Source organism: Onychostruthus taczanowskii, unplaced genomic scaffold (genome assembly GCF_017590055.1).
Source record: "Onychostruthus taczanowskii isolate IOZ18803 unplaced genomic scaffold, ASM1759005v1 scaffold36, whole genome shotgun sequence".
NCBI lineage: Eukaryota > Metazoa > Chordata > Aves > Passeriformes > Passeridae > Onychostruthus > Onychostruthus taczanowskii.
Genome location: NW_024501015.1, coordinates 7,756,429 through 7,779,269, shown reverse-complemented (window position 1 = coordinate 7,779,269; position 22,841 = coordinate 7,756,429). Strand labels below are relative to the sequence as shown.

The 22,841-nt window shown below is 36.4% G+C and overlaps 1 protein-coding gene across 1 annotated transcript in view; it reads left to right on the top strand.

Annotated features, from left to right (window-relative positions):
- NEK10 (NIMA related kinase 10) overlaps positions 1-22,841 on the top strand; it is a 159,552-nt gene that overhangs the window by 44,720 nt on the left and 91,991 nt on the right. Inside the window, 5 exon segments of the mRNA XM_041411449.1 lie at positions 1,983-2,196; positions 12,559-12,733; positions 12,817-12,898; positions 20,260-20,292; positions 21,853-21,890. Coding sequence (XP_041267383.1) covers positions 1,983-2,196; positions 12,559-12,733; positions 12,817-12,898; positions 20,260-20,292; positions 21,853-21,890 — 542 coding nt within the window.

Genomic DNA, 22,841 nt, shown 5'->3' with positions numbered 1-22,841 from the left:
CTTTTATCAATTTCCAGAAACCTCCGTTTGATTCTTTTAGACATGACAGATAGTGGTATTGACCAATCAAACCAGGAGACTTTTCTCATTTGGTCCCATGAACTTGTCTATGTCCAATTGGCTTAAATGCTTTTTCACTGTATTTTCTGCTATATGGAAATGTCTCACATTAATAGATTCTACAGGTAGGCTCAGAGATCTGAAAACCTTATAGTCAAAATTTTTCAATGGAAATGGAAGCAAAAGAGGGACCAAGTGTCCCATAGGTTTCCATGTCATTTGTCACTAGGTTGCTTAGTGGGTCCGCATTTTCCGTAGTCTGTCTTTTGCTGGCCATTTCTCTGCCTTCCACATCCATTGCTAGTTTCAACTTTTTCAGCTTCAGCTGAAGTTTGGCTTTCCTAACTCTACCCTTTGGGCAATATCTGTATTCTTCCTGTGTAGTCCACCCCTGATTCCCACATGCAGAATTGGTTCTGGTGCTTTCAGATCTCCCTGAAGATTAGCTTGCTTTCCCAGCTTTCCCTTTACCTTCCATAGTGGTCTTCTGTGAGATTCTACCAGGAAGATCCCTGCACATGCGGAGTTCTGCTCTCCTGAAGACCTGTGCTGTAACCATACAATCTCACTTTCTTACTTCTCTCAGGATTTTGAAGTCCACAATCTCTGATGGTTGCTGTAAGATCAAGAGACTGCCGTTGATCTTCACATCCCTGCCTCTTTCTTCCTTGTCTGCGAGTGACAGTTCTGGAAGAGTGCCTTTCAGCACCATCAAGAAATTTTCATCAGCAGGTTTCGGAAAACTCCTGATTGCTGCACTCAGCCATGTTATCCCATCAGCAGATATCAAAGTGTCTGGAATCATGAAGCTTCTTCCATCTGTCCAACAAAGTCTTCATGGACTTTCTCTCTGGTTTTGTGTGGTTTATAGCAGGCATCTACTACAATGTCACCCATGTTGGTCTGCTGCTCTGATCCTCACTGATAAGCTTTTGACTACACATTGTCAGGTGTTGGACTGCAGCCTGAGTTTAGCCTTTTATCCTCAGTGATAGAATGCAGAACACCTCCTCTGTTCCTTGCCCTCCACTCTTGACCCCAGTGCACTGTGGTCACTTTCAGTGTGTTCAGAGTTGGCACTAGTAATGTTGTTTGTGCCCACGTGAACAACACAATGCCCACATGAAGAGCAAGAAGTAATGGGTTAGGATGAGTCTCAGTAGTATCTCCACAATGTCCTGAATCCAAGCAACAGCCATCAAATTCATCAAATTGATCAAGTAGATGGATATCTCTGTTCCCTCAGCCTCAAATGACTCTCAGCTACTGCATCTCACTTGTGAACACTTGGTGTAGACTCACCTGGCTCTGATGTGTCCTCTGTTAGGTCTTGCTCTTCCTCTGTTCCTAGATCTCTATACCTCTTCTGCAATTATTCTTCTATAGTCAGAGGAAAAGCCTTCCTTCTTAGCAGAAATTACAAGTCCTCAGCCTACCTCCTCTTGAGAGCCTTCTTCCACTTTGATAGCAAGCTCTAGATATTCCTTTTTCTTTGCATTGTTTTGAGAGTGTTGTCTCTGTGAAGATTCTGACAGTCTCCTGTAAATAAATCCTCCTGACAGGATACTTCTCTCCTTCACAGCTGCTTTGTCCAGTGGTGCGGTGCCTTGGCCAGAGCACAGTCCCCACAAGACTGACTCCATCTCCCCCATCCTAGGAGAAGACTCCAGGCACCCCTTAGTGTGGCTGGGAGTGCACAGGCACAGTTCCCAGTATCAGTTCTGTTTGGGTCAGTGTCAAGGATGATTGTGCCAGTTGATGCTGGAGGCTGTGCTGTGGTGTGGCAACACCAAAGCTGCACAGCATCAAACTGTCCCAGGCAGGATGAGGGAGCAGTGCTGGCTGGCATAACTCCATAAATACCAGGGCAGGAATTCAATGGTGGAAAAGAAACAAGTAAATAGAGAATGTTCTTCCTGTAGCTGCTTGACTCCTGATGCAGAGGCATGTCCAGACATAGTGGAAGTCAGCTCACTGCTGCCTGATGTGATGATGAAACATCTGGATGTTTTGTCCACCTTTCATCTCATGCTGGAGAAGAAACTGGATTGGGAGAGGAGATGAATCCAGTAGTACTTCATGGAGGCTAACTGAAATGCAGTAACTTATTGCCATCAACATTCCATTTTATCACAAGTAAGTACATGCATTAGGCTTTATTTTTTCTTATTGTTGTTTCCCATATCTGAGAAAATAAGGAGCAGCAAAGCAGAAAATTAATCAAAATTAAAAGACCCATCCTCCTGTAACATTTTTCCATGCAGGCTTTTAAATTTATTTACAACAAGGTATTCATTAATTTTTTGGACATTATTGTGCAGGAAAAAATGACAGTATCTTAAAACCCAATGTCATTCTATGTTGGAAAATGGCATTGTTATGGAGGTTCTTGCAGTTTTGATAATATCTGATAGCATTTAATTATTAGGGCACACTTGTGAGTGGTTTGTGAATAGAAGAATGCACGCTTGATTAGGGTGGAACAAGTTGATAATCTTGTGTATGATTCATAAACAATGATACCTAGAAAATGGAACCTACAAGAATAAAATTTTTAATTACAGATTGCAAAATACAGACCAGTGATGCTGATAAGGTTTTTGTTCATGTTTTCTAATTCTCTGATACAGTTCTGCAGAAATACTTACAGGTCTTCCATTTGCTTCAGGCTGTATTTTAAGCATCCTTCATGAAGAACATCAGTAGTTTACATATCATATATGATCTCAGAGAATTTATTTAAAAATACAAGGGCAATGTTTTTGTGTAGCAAAATTGCCCTTTGAAAATTGTTATGATAATTCCAGTATAAAGTTATAATTTACACAGCCACTCTTGTCTGTTCAGATATTGCATCTCTTAGATTCCTTTTATCAGGGCTTAGTAGCTTGTAAAAAGAACCTCTGCGTAGGAAAAAGGTCAAAAAACTCCTGGAAAAATATTAACTATTGATACAAGTTAGTTATTTTTGGAAGGTGAAGACTAGGATGTTTGGGACCAGATATTCTAGAAAACCTGTCAGTCTAAGGTCATTATTTATATTACACCATTTTTTTCAGTAAAAAGAATGCCAAAACCTACCAGCAAACTGTAACAAATCACTGCCTTTTAAAATGTAAGAGGTATTGGTCTGAAAGAAAGACACAGAGTAGGATTTGTAACTTAAAACACTGTAAGCAACTTTTCCCATGTGTTTTTAATTTAAATTTTCTTAACCTACAGATCTGGAAGCTTGTTGTATGCCATTATCTTTTGTATCTTGGTATAGTCATTCTCTTGCACAACTGTGATGAAATTTGCAAAAAAATGTGCTATAGATGTAAAGATGCTAGATCTGGGATTTTGCTGGAGTCATTGTGTCTTTGAGAAAAGAATGCCCTACCCAGATATTTGTGAGATATGATAGAATGGATAGTTTTACATCAAAGTTAGAATACTTGTGTTTTGTATAAATACTTGGAAAATACACCTATCTGCAAAACTGCCTGTGTATTTTAGGCAATAGTGGCTAGTTTTGTCAAGGAGGAAACACTGCAGTTCTAGTTCCAATTGATATTTTATTATGCATATTAAAAGAACACAAGATTCTGACAAAGATCCAGAACACTGAAGAAACAGAGGGGAATATGTCTTAGTAATGAGAAGTGGGAGACCTAATTTTGCAAATTGTTGTAAATAAGAATAAATCAGGTTAGGATCTTTCAGATTTCAGAGGCATGTTACAGGGCTTAGAAACAGAAGGAGCCATGTTGTTTCTTTCATCCCGGTATTTAGGAAAACTTTATAAAGTTGAAAGATTTCTAATAAAGAGAATAATTATTCCTGAAAAGTTTGCCTTTTGAAAAAAAAAAAAAAAAAGGCAATATTCTGACTAAAAGTGCTTGGAAGAATTTCAAGTAGCTGCTCCTGAAATAAAAATTCTGTGAGATGTAGACAGCCTAATTCATTTTAGTCAAGGCCCCAGCAAGTCCACATACAAGTAATTTGTCATTTTTCCATGGTGCCAGAGAATTTGGTGTTTCTGTCATGTAGTTCAATGTTTTGTTGAAGCCAGCTATCTTATATACTTTCTCTACTGAAATGTACTTGTGGCCTCCTTTTTCATCCCAGTTGTGTTATATTGTGAATGTTTCTGAAATAAGGACTGTACTCTCTGTCCTTGTATATGGAACTGAAGAACAGAGGTCTTTTGGAGCCAGAGTAGAATTTGTTTTATAGGTAGTTTAAAACTACAGTTTGGTAGCTGGTAAATAGGCAGTTGGAAGGCAGGTCAGTAGATGATGAAGTACAGTTAATTACCTTGTGTGGTAAGCATAGCATAAAATCCATACTTGAAAATAATCCCAGTAAATAGAATCATCATCAGCTCCCCACACAAATTCTTATATTTCCTAGTTTTCCACAGAAACTGTTTATGTTAGAACAGAAACAGATACAGGGGTGGCAGGTGTTTCATAGAGTTCGTGTGTTCGGTTCTGAAAGATTAAGGTTGCTGACATAATACATGCTACAGAAGACACAAAGAATTAAGAATAATGACAATAATTCTTTCTTATTAACATTAATAATTCATGTTGCACCTTTCATTTCAAGGTGATCAATATTATATTTTCATCCTCTGGGTTGGAAGAGGTGTAAGGTCACCAAACAAACCAGTAGCAAATTTGAATTTTCTCTGTTCCAAGGCAAGCATAAGTCTCAAAAAAGTAGTTGATCTAACTAATGAATTGTCTTTCTAATATTTTCCTTTGAAGAGATGAGTGTACGGCCAAACAATAATTTGATTGCTTTTTGAAGTATATAGATTTGAAAAATGTATTTTGTCTGTTTAGAAAGCAGTGAAAATAAGTCACTTTTATTACTTTGGAAACATGTGTTTCATGGGCATCATCCATTATTGTTTCATTTACTGTATATATCCTAAAAGGTTTTAACCTTTTCTCTGATTGCCACATTTTTAATGTAAAAAAAAAATATATATATATATATATACTTATACCTAAAACAATATAGAATGATTAATATTCTGTTCAGTCCTGTCTTTTGAATGTGGTAAAGTGTAAGTTTTATAACTGGAGTCCATCAGCTAGAAATGTATTACAAAATATGAGCCATTTGTACCTTTTACTACTCTGAGAATATATTAAAAATGGGCAGATGTGGTAGGCTACCTGGATGGTCAGAACAACTTCCTTTTCTCAGTTTCTGTAGTTCTGACCTGTGCATAAGGCACATATATTCTGTCACGTTCTTTCTCTATGCCTCTGTGTTCTTTGGGAATTTAAGCTTATTTTCTTTTTTGTATCAATGATGTCCCTAGAATACACATTTCATTTTAAAATTAATATGTGCAAATCCATGTATTCAGATCAATTCCCAGTTACTCAGAGCAATGGGGATGATGATGCTTAGATAATGGGAAAAGTAGGTCCAGCATTTTTTTTTCTGATCTATTGTCTCCCCATTCCATGTTAGTTGGGGCTAATAGGGAGTCAGAATTCATTACAGTGCTTGGTCTGAGCTAGTTCATTTAGACTGCCCTTAGCTGAGCGCTTTATCCTCGTGTTCAAATTCATGAGAATGCCCATTAGCAAGGCTGCTCTCTGCATTTTCCTGTTTTCACACTTGAACTGGTCTTTCCCTAACCCAGCATGCTGGAGAGCCTGGCATAGAGACCACAGCAAGACATCTTCTATCTAGATAGGATTTTTAGCTGCAGGTGAACACTGGCCCTCCCAGGTCTGTGGGTATCAAGGTGTTGTGCTACTGGACTAGGTTGATGCTGCTAGAAAACAAACTCTGATTATCCCTCTTGTAGGCAGCTTGGCTACAGCCTATGCTAGGAGGTCTGCCTATCTCTCCTGCAGAGGCTGTTCAATTATTTGTTGGCTGAAAAGAGTAAACAGAGCAGTGTGGCTGTTTTCAAAATGCAAATGACTAAATTTAAACTAAAGAACCTGATCAAACCTGAAATACCTGATGCAGTTTCCTGACCTTTATCTGTGACATAAACCTTCATGGTCCACATCTAGATGATTATGAGTTGATTGTATTTTGTATTTTTGAGGATCTTAGCTATATGAAGGACCAAGAAACACAACATAATTTAACTGGTTTTTCACTCAGTCATTTCCCCCCATGTCCAAATTCAGTTTTGCTCTGCTGGCAATTGTTGTGCTAATAATTGTGTTAGTTTCTAAGCATCATCACATGCATTACAAAGTAGTACTTAATTAGCAATTCGATTTGAAATAATCAAGTTTTTTTGTTAACTCGGAAAAAGACATAAAGATTGGATTAATGTTAATTTTCATTTCCTTTGTGTTTAGAAATAGGTTTTGTGCCATTCAGTGCATAAAAGGTTTTCTTTCTTAAAACCATGTGCGTGTGTAGCAGTTGTTTTGGTGTTGGTTAAAACAATGAGTATGCTTGGGTTTAAAACACTTAGCATGCAACAGGTTATTAATATTTCAGAAATGTAGTCAATGTAGAATATTAATTTGAAAAAATTATCACCAAAATTGGTTAAATTTTTATAAAATAAAAATGTGGATGATCATGACTGTGCACTGCTGCATAGATATCCCTTTGGAAATGAGTGAGGACTCAGGAATGTCATGAAGACTTAGCATTCCACAAATTGTTTTCTTATTCTTCCACCTTTCACTCCATTGTGACACCATTATTTTCTGCTACTTATGTAGCAGGTACTAGAATTTATGTCTAAATTTTAAAAATGTTGGTATGATAAAAAGAAAGGAACCTTTTTACATTTATGCAATTTAAGTTTGGAGAATAAAGTAACAATACAAGAACTGTTTTGAAGGTATGATTTTTTAAGAGTTGCCAAATGTTTAATTTGTTAGTGCAGCAAAGCTTTTTAATAGAATTGCAGAATGTAAGGGAGGAAGAGTTGTCACAGATCATCTTGTCCATTTCCAAGCCTTAGAGTTACCTGTCACTCCTGACAGGTATTTGACCAGTGAGTCTTAAAAATGTCATGTTATAGAAACAGCAGTTTGGAAACAGCAGAAATGCAAAAACTGTCTTTACAGTCAGCAATCATATGTCTGATTGAGTCTTTTTTTTCCCATATGAAGATAACATCTGCATTTAGTCTGATGCTTGCAGAAAATTTTGGTCTTTGCTTGAAAGGATTTATACTTCATGTATGTCTGGTTTCCAGGAGACATTAGACTGACATATGCCTGTGCATGTATGGGATATACATGGTGCTTGAAATTTTCAGACTCAATCTTAAATGTTGTATAAGGGCTCTGATAGCACTGAGTCCAGAATATTCCCCAAAGCTGTCTGCTGTGTGCATTCAAACCTGTTACACAGTGAAATATGAGTGCATATATCTCTCTGCAGGATGCCAGACAGATGCAATAGTTAAACACTTAATTACTGAAAATTTCATCCCCACAGTGGATATATGTAAAAGTTATGAATGGTTTTTCTCTTATGTTGTATCCCCTCAGTGTTTTTTTTTTTCTTTTCTTTTTATAAATTTTATTTCAGCTGAATAATAAAAAGCGTGGAAAAAGAGAAGGAAAGAAATGAGAATCAGAGGTCTACAGAAAATGACTTAAGAAGTAAAATTGACATGATTTTAAGTGTAGTAGTTCAAAATTGGACCTAATTACTCCAACTTAGAATCTTCTTGGTACTAAGTAGAAAGAATACACAAATTCTCAGAATTATTCTCTTTTTTGTATATCCCAGCATGATGTCTACCTTTTCAATACAGCATGGTATTGTCGCATCATATTCTGTTTCTGATTCAGCAAAATCCCCAAGTCTTTTGCTGCAGAGCTTCTGTCACCAGTCCTTCTCTAGTCTGTGCAGTTGTATGGTTGTTTCTTCTTGCTCACAGAACTTTGCATTTTCCCTACTTAAACTTCATCAGTTCTTTTAGTTTGTCCAGTTTCTGAAAACTATCTTTGACACCAGCTGTCACTTTCATTGGCACAGCTCTGTGTATGATGTATATGCTGCACTATGATGTATGATGTGAATGTATCACAGTCTGGGCACCTTTAATAGGCGCTCTGTCTATCCATTATGCAGATTGTCACTGTAATTCAGTGACAACATTGAGTGCTTTTGGAGCAAGGTCAAAAAGAAGTCTGATAAATTGTGCTTGCTACCCATTTTCAGTTACCAAGTTGAGTACAGTTTTTATGGTCAATTATTCAGCCAACTGATTGTGATTTTGTCTAGCTCACACTTCCTAGCTTTCTTCTAGGACCTTATGAAAAACATTGTCAAAAACCTTGCTAAAACCCACATATGTAGCATCTACTTCTTCTTCCTAAAGCACAGGAGCTGTTACCATCTTACTGAAAAAGATATATTGGTTTAACTCGTTTTTTTCCCTGCCAATTTCATGTTATATATTACTTTTTTTATTGGTAGTTTACCAGTGGAAATAAGTTGTAGGGTTTTTTTGTTTATTTGTTTTGGTTTTTTTTTTAAATATAAATTCAATTGACAGCATAATGCTGTAATTGTAAATGTCTCTAATGAAGAAGATTAATTAAATGCTTTTTGCAAATGCCACTAGAGAGTTCTATATTTCATGAAGACAGAAAAGTTAATTCTTCTGGATAACAAAACAGGGCTAAATAAAAGATCAGTATTTTTATTTTATTTCAACCTACTTTTTTTTTTTTTTCTTACTCTAACAACTTTTAGATTCCCTTTGGAAGACAAAACCCACAATTCAGGTTTCACTTTTCCAAAAACAAAGTATATCTCGATTTTACGTGTTGATAGTTGCCAATGAAGAGATAGACAGTGCAAATATACAGGATCTTAATGAAGAGAGAAGTTTTGTTCATGGCTGGGATACAAATTTCCAGAGGTGCTTTTGCTCAGTAATAACAGTAGATGAATGCTGGAAAAAATGTTAATTGGTTCATCATTTGAACATTTTTTTGTGGGAGACTTTTACCCTTAGCTTTCCTTTCTAACTGTGTTTCTTATACATGAAGGCAGAATTTGTTTCAACAATTAATCTGGTGAATGGGAAAACTGAGGCACTAGTTATAAGGAGAATGTGAAAATAAACTATATCAGCTGATGGAGCCTCCAGAGAGATTGGTAAAATACTGGACTCTGGAATCAAGTGTAGGTGTGAGCACAGTTCAAATGAATAAATATCAACCTAATTCCTTTTTCAATGTTTGGGATATTTTGAATATTCCAGTTTCATAGACAGATAAGCATCTGTCTTGCTCCTTATCTGAAAGAAGTCTCTCTGAGACTTCAAGGTATATGAAAATGATCGTTGCAATGTGTTGGAGTACACTTTTCTCCATGAACTTACCAAAAAATAATGTTCTTCATAACCTTATATCCTTATGTAGGTTAATTTGGTCCCTCTGCTGTGGTGAGCAAAAGTGACATTGAACTTGCATCCCATCCTCTTCTAGTCAGGGTACTTTTCTAAATCAGCCAGTGTCCTACTAAAAAGGGAAAAAAAGGTACATAATATCACTTTTTAAAATTATTAGATATTTTCTAGGTGGAGTAAGCTATGTCACAGCAAATTTATTTATTATTCTCAGATTAGTAATAAACACTATAGTTTTCTAGGTACAAGCGCTATGTAAATGGACCAGATTTTTTTCTAGACAGGTTATAGCTTTACAGTTTATATAACTGCTTTAACACTTTAAGATATGTTCCACTGATATTTTAATAATTTCTGTAGTAGGTCTGTCCATTATTTTCAGGCTGAGGTCTATGCAATTCCATTCAGACACTTCAAACAAGTTTCCTTTCTTAATGGACAGTGAGATCTGGCACCAGTTGGTATCAGCTGTCTTTTTGATCTTTTTGCCCCCCTCAGCTCTGCCTGATTTACAAGTTATTGTTAACAATGAGTCTTTTGAGTTTGAGGTTCAATACTGAAAATGTTGAAAGGAGATTTAAGTTTGAAATGTCCATGCATTTTGACCCTTCTCTGTCTTTGCTTTGATTCCTTTGATGTGGAGCAGATGAACTGGTTCTCTTCAGTAACTGCACTGACTGTTCAGGGCACGAGAAGTGTGTTCATGTGTGCCAGGACTGGAGTGCTCTTCGAGTCAGTTTGAGAGTCATCGTAAGTGGTTTTCTTGCTGTGCTACACTACAGTCACTGCTATTGTGGCATTTTGGACATAACCTCCATCCAGTGCTGAAGTATAAAATTACCTTTTTCCACCTGAATTTAAAGAGAAAACCTTAACAAGCCATCTCTTGCTTATAGATTTGGGACTGGAACAAAGGTGAAGCAGATCAGTATGTAGGCAGTGGTATGTATAATCAATACTCAGGGAGGCAGTGAAGTTTCTGAGGAGAAAGTTTCTAGTGCATTCACTCTGCTGTGTCCTAATAAAGTCAAAACACTTCATGGGAAAAACTTTAAAAGAATGTTGTCTTACATACAGAACAATTTGTCTTATGCAGACTCAGTATATATAGAATATATAGAATATGGAGAATACTTATAGAATATAAGTATTTAGGAATGTACTATATTCGGAAATTAATATTAAAGATACTAATTTGTTTAATCTGATATATTTATATAATTTATCTCCTGTCCTCCTTTGTTATGCTTTACTTTGACAAGACGGAGTAAAAAGAAACATGAATTTATTTACACACAACAGAAATAACAGAAATAATATGTGAAGATTTGGATCAGTTGAAGAGTATAAAAAGTCTTCCTTCAAAATATGTTACATTAAAATAGAAGCAATAGCAGGGACTAGGGATTTCTATTTATTCCAGGAAAACTATAAACATGGACAGCAGCAGGGGCAGAATTTTATATGCATCAGATAACAAACAAGATGCGGCACTTAAATGTTACAAGAAAATAATTTGTATTCCATTATTTGATTTTTGTAGCTCTGCTTTGATAATGCCAGTAGGATTTGGTCATTTCAGCCTCCGTGTCTCTCTGGCATCATATCTGTACTGGTTTGGCACAGCCTGGTTTTAGGTAGCAGGGAGGCCACAAAGATGGATCCTGTGGGAAGCTGCTGGAAGCTTCCACCATGTCTAGCAGAGCCAATGGAAGATGGACATGATGCTGGCCAAAGCTGGGCCAGTGAGAGAGGCTGGTAACTCCTCTGTGATGACATATTTAAAAAGAAAATCAAAACAAAATTATGGGTTTTGTTTCTAGTCAGTGAAGACGAGGAGGTGAGAATGCATGAGGGAAACAACATGGGGACACCAAGGTCAGTGGAGAAGGAGGGGAGGAGGTGCTCCAGGTGCCAGAGCCAAAATTCCTCTGCAGGCCCTGATGATGACCATGGCGAAGCAGCTGTGCCCCTGCAACCCATGGGGATCCATGGGGGTTGCAGAGATCCACCCACAGCCCATGGAGGAGTGGGTGGATGCCTGGAGGAGGCTGTGAACCAGTGGAAGACCTGGTGGAGAGGGGGCCTGGCTTCCAGGCTTAAGCAGCCTGTCCTTGGAGGTCTGCACCCTGTGGAAGAGTGACCCATGTTGCAGGAGTTTTGGGAGGACTGTGTGCCCATGGGATGGACTCAAGTTGCAGCAGGTGCAGTTTGGCTACTGCTTATGAGAGTGGACACACACCAGAGAAGTTCATGGAGTACTGTCTCCAGTGGGAGAGACCTCATGGCCTCAGAGGGGAAGGACTCCTCTTCCAGAGCAGTGGAAGAAAATCTCGGTGATGGACTGACCAAAATTCCCATGCCCTGTCTCCCTGCACTGTTGGTGGGAAGGAGGGAGGGGCTGGGGGGAAATGGTGTTTTAAGGCCTTATTTTACCTCTCATTATCCTCCTCTGATTCTGTTAGCAATAAACTTCACTTTACACCTAAAGTTGGGCCTGATTTGCCCTTGAAATATTTCTCCCAGTCCTTATCTCACTCATGAAGCCTTCATTAACTTTTCTTCCCTTGTTCCTCTTTTGCCCAGCTGTGACAGGGGAGGGTGGGTGAGCATCTCTTGTGGGTGCCTGACACTGGGGCAGTGTCAAACCATGACAACATCATTTGAAGTTCACTTCATATTTTACTAGTACCTTGACTGTTACGCAGGTTTTATTTATCCAGAACTGCTCCAGGATTGCTGTTTGTTATCTAAGATGAAAGAAGGCAAATCTACCAGTGCTTGTCCCTGGGAACCTACTATGTTTGTCCAGTCTGTTCTTTTTCCTTTCTTCAGTATTTGCTTCTGCTCTGTCATTTGTTTCATTTTTCTCACTTTCAGTGCTTGTTGTGAAAAGACTGTCATCAAGAACAAAGCCTTATATGTGAAGGATAGAAATAATTTGTTTGGTTGCAGAGTTTGAAAGTCTTGTTCTAAATTTAGAATCAGTAACTGAACCAGGTACTGTGCAGTCCTGGACTAACAGCTAAGTCTAGTTTTATATATGTATGTACAAGTGGCACTTCAATTTTTGGATTTTCTAGTGAGTGTTGTAGAAGGACAATATCTAACATTGCCTTTTTGTTCTTTCTTGTCAGAAAAATGATGAGAAGTTGAGTCTGCATTTTAGCAGCAGTGGAGCAACCAGTTGCAAAAGTGAATTTTCAGAAAATACTGACCTTCCAGTTGACAGTTGTCAGTCTGCACATGGAAAAGGTGAGGAAAGAACATATGAAACAATCCTGGTAGAGGATAACAGGACTATGGAGAAAGGTAGACATTAGCAAAAGAAGCATCAGGTGCTATCATGCTGGTCAGAGGTGGGTTAAAATCTTTGTTTTTATTTGTATATGCAGGTATTTCTCTGAATGACAATGAGATAGACATAGTGGACAATTCAAGCAGCTCCAGTTCAAGTAATTTTAGAGTCTGCTCTTGGCAAGATTCTTCAAGAATGAAATGTGCACAACTTTCTGACAGTAAAGCAGTTGTTTATTCCAGTATATGAGGGTATTTCATTATTTGTCCCAAGCTCACAGTCTGTTGTTACCTAAGAAAATCACTGTGCCTCTGTGACAGCCATGTCCAGTTTTGTACACTCGGTACCACCAGGACTTTGTGTAGCTTGTCCCCATATTTTGCAGTAGCAACTATGAAAACTGAAATGTTATTGGGCTTCTTGAGAAAGAAGGTGTTTTTTAATTTAAACATAAGATGACTAATATTGATAAGAAACAGATGGAAGAGTGTGAAGAAGAAAGTTGAAAGAGACAGGTTTTAGCTGTCTGGAAGAATTGGCTAAATGGAACTGAAGGAATGTGCAGATTTTAATTAGGACAGAATTATGTGACAAAACACAGCATTAATTCTGCTTATAGTTATTTATGGTAATCAAATTGGAAAACACCAGCTGTGTTGGGTGTTATCTTAAGTAACAGTTTTTTTGGATTATATTTCAATTTGAAAATTAAAAAAAAAAATCAACTCAAAACCCTCTAGCACTAAGCACTATGAGTTTACTTGCTAGATTGTGAGCTACCATAACCTACCTATTAAATGCAATGGGATTCTGATTAGTGAAATCAAAATGCATTTTATACTAGAAAAAAAAAAAAAAAGAGATGGGTGTTAGAGTTAAGCAAAATTTAAGATTTCCATTAATAAAATATGGGGATGATTTAGATGTACTTTTAAAAGGTAAAGGGAATGTAGTTTTCTGAAGATTAGAAAACATTATTGCTGCAAATGCCCCAGGCTTCAAAAAAACTAGAATAACATTATTTGTTTGTAATCCTCTTTGGTAGCTAGATTTTATTTCATATTGTGGCCCAGGTACTGAAGAGCTCTTTTGAAGTGCTCTGATGACCTCTTTTTACTGATGTCATTAGTGCAGGGCAAATAATGATTTGGTAATTCTACTTAAAATGATTTGCTAATTGTAACTGGATAGCTTGTCCTTCTGAAGGCTGGAGGACCTGTGACTAGCCAGCCCTGAGATTATTGTCAAAGTTTTCTCAAAAAATGATAATTTTAGAAAGCACTTTTTATGGCCACTTTCTTGTGCTAAGAGAGTAAGAGGAGAAGGCTGCAGGATAAGAGGAAGCCTTGAATATCTGTGGGAAGGGGCTGCATAGAATGAAGCCCTTGAGAAAAAGCAGCTTCCAGGGACAAAGTTCTGTTCTGTGTTCATACTGAAGAATAACACATTGTGTATCTCACAGGAATGTAATTCTTTGTGGGCTAGTTCAGCATTGTGCACAGAAATTTGAAGCCTTTCTGTAGTTTGTAACTCACCACACCCAAAGCATTAGTGGTAATGATTTCCTTGTAGTTAATTTTTCTTTGTTAAGATTTCGACATTAACAAAATATCAGCTTTTCCTAATATTTGAATGTTGCCATGCCATATTGCCATAATTTTAATGAAATGTTTTATGTGGAAAGATCCCATCAGTTCTTATGAGTCCCAGTAGCTTATAATCAGCATTTCTAGAAGTCATCCATTTTTCTCCTTGCATAGAGTCTAATTATATAGATACCTCAGGATTGCTTTTTTCAGGAAAATAACTCTGTAGTCTTACATTCTTAGATCAGCTGTAGTTTCTACTTCGTGTTGAAGTCAGTGTTATATATCAGTTGTAATTAATGCTGGAAAATGTTTCTACTTTTCAGGGGTAAAGAAAAGAGAACTTAAAAAAAATATAAATTCAGGAAAATTGGGTATTGCTTGAGAAATGTTCCATTCATCAGTAATAAGTGGCTAAAAGAGTTTGAATTATCGGCCATGGTTTTGTCAAGCATGTCCTCATTACACGGGAAAATGTGGCCAACTTTGATCTAGCTAACCTGGAAATTGCTAACATGAAGATGAGAGTTTTAGTTTCAGGTATAATGATGAGAATCGTGAAAGGATTTGTCTAATCGTGCTGTTATCACATCATTCTCAGAGAAAATGTGATCATTCTAATTTGAAACTAGGGTGGTATTTTGCAAAAAGGTGTGATATGCTGAGCTGTTCAGTAGCACAGAAGCTGGTATGGATTTGTCAGTGTAATAGGGGGAAGCTTTTTTTATAGTCCCATATTGTCATAATATTTTTAACGACTTTGCATAGTCAGTGTTTTTCAATTATGCTTTAGAAAAAGGATTATTCTTCTTAGTATAGAATTTATAGACAATGTATTTCTACAAGACCAGCTCCTTCAACAAGATTGCCAAGTGCAGGGTGTGTAGATTCTGAAATAGTTGCTCCTGGTACTTGGAATGATTAATCCTACAGGAACAAGATTCTGCTCATTTCAGAAGCATAGAGGCAGCAGTGACAGATGCATTTTTCTTTTCCTGAAGTAATTATAATTTCAAATTATGGAGATTGACAGAGGATATGGACATTCTGAGTCAAAAAGCTGTGAAGAATGATGGGATGGTAACAGTTTATTAGTTGCACTTTTTTTCTTAGTTTAAAATTACAAGGTTCCCAACTTTACCTTAGCTTAGTCATATTAAAGGGTTTTTACTTACATTTGGTTTGCAGTGTAACTATAGCTTCACTTCTGTTGGTAAAACCAAACAGCAGGAAAAGAAGTGATATGTCTACTAGACTGCTATAGTAGTCTAGTAGAGCTGGTGTGTCGGCTGGGTGAGAGTGGAAAAATTTACTTTTTGTCTGGGAATGCTCTTTTGGACAATATTTTTTGTTTCCCTTAATCATGTTCATTTTCATCACAACCAGGTCAGTGTCCTAAATACATTGAAAGACAATTCTGTGTAAAACCTGCCGTTAGAAAATGCTGGTCTAAGGCTTTATGTACTCCTAACCTTCCTCCCAATATAGAGGTAGCATGCAATAGATTTTTTTCAGAATTGTTCAGCCTTTTCAAGAGATTAGGAAGTCTCAAAACACAGTCCTGTTGTGCAGCTTATCTTGTTTAAAAGTTTTTCTCCTACCTCATAATTTCATTTATGCTTCCACTATTTGGAGGAATCTCTGCACTTGTATATCTTGTGAACAATAAGCAAAGACATTGATATTCAGCATGCCTTTCCTCTAATAGTAGTCAGTTACCATGTAATGAAGACACCACAGATGTGCCTGAAAAATATTCTAGTGATGTAACTCTAAAAGGGTCTCCTATAACTTTCTTTGAGAAATGCAACTGGTTTACACAGTGACAGGACTTGAGTCTTGTGCAGGTAATGCCCATATCCAGTTGAATAATTGGGGATTTCTAGAACTAGGATACTCTCAAAATAGGAACTCGGTGTTTTATGTAGCAAGTGATTTGGCTCATCACTTAGGTAATGAGTTTAGGTCATCACTTAACTCCAAATTTAACTACTTTTGAGGATACCAAGAAACACATTATGAAATAAGCCCCCATTCAGTAATGTAATTTGTTTTCTGGAGCCTGTAATTTGTGCTATATTGCAGACAGCTACCTTATATCTTAAAAGTTCTGTGGTCATAGAGATGAGCCTTGTTGGGTTTTTAGTTAGTTTGTTTGTTTGTTTGTTTTTTTAATAAAGACCAGTTGTATTTGATGGATTTGGTGACTTGAGAAGACATTTCTTTAGATAAAATGACTAGATAGTTTGGTAAGTGTTTGGAATAAGATTGTCTGACGTCTGCTATATATGATTTTCTGGTTTTCAGATTGTGAGGAGAAAGTTTAGGGAATTTCTTGAAAATTATTACTGCACCAATAAACTTAGAATTTGCACAATGGGCTGTCTGTGAAGAACTTTGGAGGCCTTAGTGTTTTGCAGGCTTGCTTTTCTTGATTTGTCTAAGATGCAAGTTTCTCTTGAGACCTCAGACTAATGGGATGGTGTTGAAGACATCAGCCAAGACCTGGTTTTCCTATATTGTGCCTGAATTAAGTGTGAAGTGTGTTTATGTCAGCTTCTGTTGCTGCACATGGAATCACTGCTAGCAAGAAAAAACATAGTTTTTTGCTCTGCGAAACAGCTTAATTATCCTGGTTGGGATTGTCTGTTCCGGTGTATAGTGATCTGAAGGGCAGCTTACCAAGAGTATTTTGAATAAATAAAGGTAATTTCACCTTACTTCTAAAAAGATTGTTGAGCTGTCTTTCAAAAAACCACTCTGCTTCCAATTCATTCAAGGAGATGTACTGAAGTTCTCTGCTAATGCAAAATCTTAATTCTATTTTCCTGCCAGTCTGATCAAACTTGGAAAGGTTTTCAGAGGCTTTGTTTTTTAAATACTGTTAAAGTGAAAGTTAAAGCCAAAGCAAAAGTTACTATCTTCTCAGGTTTTTCTGATCTCATATCATGTTGCCAGCTCTTTCCTTGCAATTGCCTGTTTAGGTGCCTGCAAGAGAACTAAACTTCATATTAAATGTATTTGTATCATTTTTGCTGATGTTGATGCATGTTAAGAAGTTAGTCTTAGAAGTTGCTCTAATTACATCAGCTGCTAAAGACCAAAGTAGGAGTCAGAGAAATTATTTATGCCTCATTTGATACTTTTTAAAATGTCCTCAAGGAATCTGCATAGAGCTATTCGGAACAGGGAGGCTGATGAGAATTAAAAGCTTTGGCTTTTGCATGTCTTTCACATTCTAACAAGAGTGGGCACAAAACAGGAAAGAGATGGAGGCTTTGTATTTCATTTTCCTTGAGATTGTCTTGAGCTGAAAAATGCCCTCTTGCAAGGCATTTGAACAGAACATATTGCCTTGCTCTTCCTATCCGTGTCATAGGAGTAGCCATGGTAAAAGGAAATATGGTCCAGGAAACCCTGAGCTGAACATCCAGATACACTGTGTGCTCCATGACTTATGTGAGTTAACTTGCCTGCACATCTGTGCTGTTTCTTACTCCCTGACTGGCTTTGTATGATTAGCATAACTCATACACAGAAGACTGGGGATTATGAATAAAGTCATTAGTGTTCCTTGAATGTGTGGGTACACACGTGTGTGTGTTTGTTACAGTGATTTTGACGTGTTTGAGTCTCCTTGTGTTTAGTTATTAAGTAAATTATTTTCCTGTGTTCTCATAGTGAGTAACGTAATGAGATTCCTCTCTCAGGTCTAGCTGATCAGTATGTCTCTAGCATAATAATAAGCAATAAATATAGGCCTGAAGGGTGTTTACTGTTGTTTAGTGATGTTCATCATCTTTGGGGTTTTGGTTTTTAGCATTAATAAGTATTTTCCTAAATTTAGCATATGAATCAGAAAATATTGCATCTCTGCTGTGTACTGTCAGTGGTGAGACAGACTCTTGGTGTGAAATATCATGCACTTGTAAATACACTCATAAGATGGCAGATTAGCAAGTCAAATGTGGTGAGTCATCAAACTGATCAAACAAATTTGGATATGAACCCTTTCCTGATAAGAGACCATTTATCTGCATCTGCCAAAGGGTGAAATATTGCAAACCAAATTTTGTATATAAATACTTGGAAAGGGGGGTTATTTTTTATAAAATTATAGCAAACATCTGTGTTCAGTTTTAGCTTTCTAGCCAAGTGGTTTTAGGTACAGATTTTCTTGCATACATTCACACAATATATTATGGTATTTGTTGTGACAGGGTGTCTGAGGTTGCAACTCAAAATCCTTACCCCAAGCAACATGACTCACATTCACTCAGAGCTTCTACTTTTGTATTTGTGTTATTGTGTCTGCGTCCTAAGCAGGTAAGATATCTGTTCCTTGAAGAGGCACAATATTTTTCATTTCCTTCACTTTCTAGGCCACGGGCCCTCTCTTTTCTGTTTTTCTGTCTCATTAACAAAGTTAATTGAAGAACTTTTGCTTCTATGAGGGCCTAGATTATTGGCTCTTGTGTAGTTTAGCTACTCTTATAAAATAGTCTTTTGTTCTAGCTGCCACAGAATTGTGGTGTCTGTTTTGCTAAGCAAAGTATCAGCAAAGATTAAAATGTTGTTTATTTCTCTTTCATTCTCTCTCTGTGTCTCCTTTTAAGGGAGATGGATTTGGCCTAAAGATGTATAATTTCTTTTGGTTTTAAAGTGAATTCAGTTTGACAGATGAAAGCCTCCTTCAGATTTTTTTTTTTTTTTTAATTTAGAGGATCTCAGGAAAGTCGAATTCAGTTTGACAGATGAAAGCCTCCTTCAGATTTTTTTTTTTTAAATTTAGAGGATCTCAGGAAAGTAGGAAAAATATTTCAGAGTCCAACACAAAAGTATGTTTGAACATGAAAAGACCTAAGACTCTCAAAAATATGTTTGCTCTGCAGTTGTTCAAGAACTAATATAATTGCTGTAACAAGACCAACAATGGGAAAACTAGTTTAAGTTTGACATAAAATCTTTTTTTTTTTTCTTATCTGCTGTTTGAGTGATTATGTGCCTCTGTTCTTGTTTAGTGATAATGTTTATGATGTTACTAGTGTGGGAAAAAGATCTTATGTAGACAAAGACACAGGCCTTGTATTAAAATACATTAATTGTATGTGAAAATTGTAAGAATATCCTAATCTTGCTACTCAGACTTTCAGTTAGCAGAATTATCTTTTCATTAAACATACATTCAATCAAAATGAGATACCAGGGTGGTCTCAAATTACCATCCAAATTACCATCAAAAGAATGGTTTTACAGGAATGATTTAAGACAAATGCTTAAGACTAATATTTGCTTTAAGACAATGCTTTCCAAGCACATGAATAATAGATGTAATCAAACATTAGCTTTCCTTCTACACATTTTTTAGCAGTATGCAATAAATTATTTCAATGTTTACATTCAGTTTTTTTGCTGATTAGATGTTGGCCCAATAACTGGTCATACTGCTGTCTTCAAGGTCTTGGCTTCAGTAGGATTATTTAAGAAGAAGAAATGCATGTGTTATTGCATATAGATAGCAATGGAATGGAATGGTGGCGTAAATATCTAGTGAACCTCTAAGAACATGGGCAAATATTCCCTCTCTTTATCCCGACTAGAGACAATGTTGTGGCTGCAGTGCTAGCAGTAACTGTAACAATTTGATGCATATCCAGGTACATATTCTGTGGACTTCTAGTCACCCTATGTTGTTACTTGCTGTAACAATTTTCTGACATAATTTATTAAAATACTCTGTCAGGCTGAGTTTTTTATTATGATGAAAGCAAATTTTTGATACATCAAACAGCAACTTGATAGTCAAGTGAGGATTTGGAGTTTGTTTAATGCTGTTTTGTAAAATAAAATATTAACATATATGTCTGGCAATAGGAAATATTAACATACATGTTGTACGTTTCTTTTAAGCAGAAAATAATATTTATGTGTTGTTTCAGGTATAATTAACCAAGTTTTAGTGCTTCTGAAAGACAGCCTCAGATAAGATAGGTGTAATTTATGATTTAAATATAATTGAGCACTGTTACTATCAATTCTGGTTGGTTGTTTCACAGTGGAACAGTTCCTCAAGTTCCTTGTGAAACATGTCCTTGGTTAATGTTACGGCTTCACTTTACCTCAGCCTAGGACACTAATTCTGCTTGAGGATATTGTTAGAAGGTGTTTGCACACAAAAGCTTTACATGATAGTTTTAACAATGGACCTTGCTACTGAAACGTAAACTGACATCAGTTGATTAGCCAAATTCTGGTTTTATTTTTTAAACAGATGTTTTTTCCATAGAAAATGGTGCTTGTGTATTTGATAGTTTAGAGTATGTTGTAGTAGTGTAGAGTAGTATCTTGTCCCTTTGAGCTCCTCTGGTCTTTCTGTGTAAGCATAAACACCCATTTCTTGATTTTGGAGGCCTCATTTCTTCAAAAAGGAAACAAACAGAAGCAGAATATGTCATACCATCCCTCTTCTAAAGATCTTCCTTTTTCTTCTGTTTCTTCAGTAATGCATCAAACACATTCTTGACCATTGTTTTTTCGGATCACTTTGGCAACACCCTTATTAAGAAATGCTGTTAATTGTTTCTTCATTCCTGCTTTTCTTCCATATCTGGAAAAACACTCTCAAAATCACTCTTGGCTGCATCTGACTCCCAAACAAATTTTTTTATTTAACTTAGCTAGGTAAGTGTTTATAATGATAGCATTGATTCTTTTCCTGTGTTTCTCCACAGACCCTGTTTGAGTCAAGTGCAATATTTTATTTTTGCTTTCAAAATGGTTCTTAGCATAACCATTCTTAATTATTCTTAGCATAACCATAGACCATCCAGTCTGACCTTTGTCCCTTCCTAACCTTACATCTTTTGCAGTCCTCCCCATGCTTGCAGTCCTGTTGCAGCCTCCCCGTGCTTGAGTGTTTAAGAAGGCACATTTTCTTTCTCTTTGTAGAAATTCACTGCTATACAAATCTCTGCCCCTCACATAATCATCAGCAAAACTATTTCCTTGTCTTAATTTGTAACTACTCCTTGAAACTGTGGTTTTCCCTACTGCCACAAAAAATAGATAAAAATTCTTGCTGTACTCAGGCTATGGCAGCTGCCATCCGTCAGGACATCACATTTGTTCTTTCAGTTCCCTGGTGTCTGTGCCCATTTGTTATTGCTTATCTCAGCTAGTGAAATCTGCAAGCTGGGAAAGTATTGGTCCAGAGTTTAGAGAAGGATCTAGCATTGAAACATGTAGACGTCTATTTCTGACATTGAGAGATTGCTGTCCTGGTGCTGTAATACCAATTTTTTCCCCACTTCACTAGTACTGACCAAGGAAAGAAACATTTATTTAGTAAAAGTCATTCTATTTTGGACATGCATAGTAAACCAACCTTTAAAAATGCACAGTTGTAAACTAGTGAATTTGGGCAGATTTCCCTTAGAGGAAACATGAGAAGGAGTCAGGGAATACTGATAGTTTCTCTGCAATCTTTGATGCCAACCACAATTAAAACTGGTTTTTTTTTTAATTTTTTTTTTTTTTTTAATAATGACAGATTATGTTGACGGTTCTGGATCGAGACTGTGATCAGGTAATTTTGTACTTGCAAGAAATTCAAACTTTAACTTAAATTAAACCTAACAATTTTCAAGTTTTTGAACATGATTACATTATTCTCCTGTTGCATATAGAGTGTTTCCTCTTTTATTTCTTCCTCTTTATTGCCTATTGATCTGCTTTTAAGAGAGCCTTCACTCACCCATGGTTCCCACACTAAGAAAATCAAGTGTTTGTTCATGATGAGATGAACAAATTGTAGCTCTTTGCAATGTGAAACATCATGGTTTTATTTATAATTGTATTTTTAAATGTTAGAAAAAGAGATAATTACATTTTATATAGAAATATGTTATCTGAAGTATCATTAAGGTACTTCTTAAAAATATGAATTCCAATAGTGAATCAGTAAGATCTCATATTAATTGTCATTATCCCAGCCAAACTTCTGCAGAATGAAATGGGAAATTCTCCTGTAAAATGAATATTTCATACAGCCCTTGCAAATTATCATGTATTTATGCATCATGATTGATAAACAAATTTTCCATTTGAAGTACTTTTCCTTTTACTGAGAAGCTTCACACTCTGTGAAGCTGTGATTTCAGAATGTATATTGTCTGAGTTAAATAATATCTGAAATAAAATTATTTTGATCAGTTAAGATAGTGATCTTCAAAAAAAGAGTGCTTTTTGTCTGTACTAAGTTCTATTTTACAGATTTTAATATAAAAACTGTATTAAGAATTTCAATTATGGAATACAAATCCAAATTTGATCTCAACCTTCAGTACTGTTTGCTAAAGGGTACCGTATAATAACAACTCAGTTTAAACATAATGTCTGCAACCTATAATGTTCTACAGAAAAATACTTTAGCCTTTGTTGATATTTTCAGTTCTGTGAGTAAATTGAGTAAATCCATTATGTTTTGCAAGTGATGTTTTCCTTTTGGATAAAAGTCTTAAAAGCTTTGGTCAAGTCT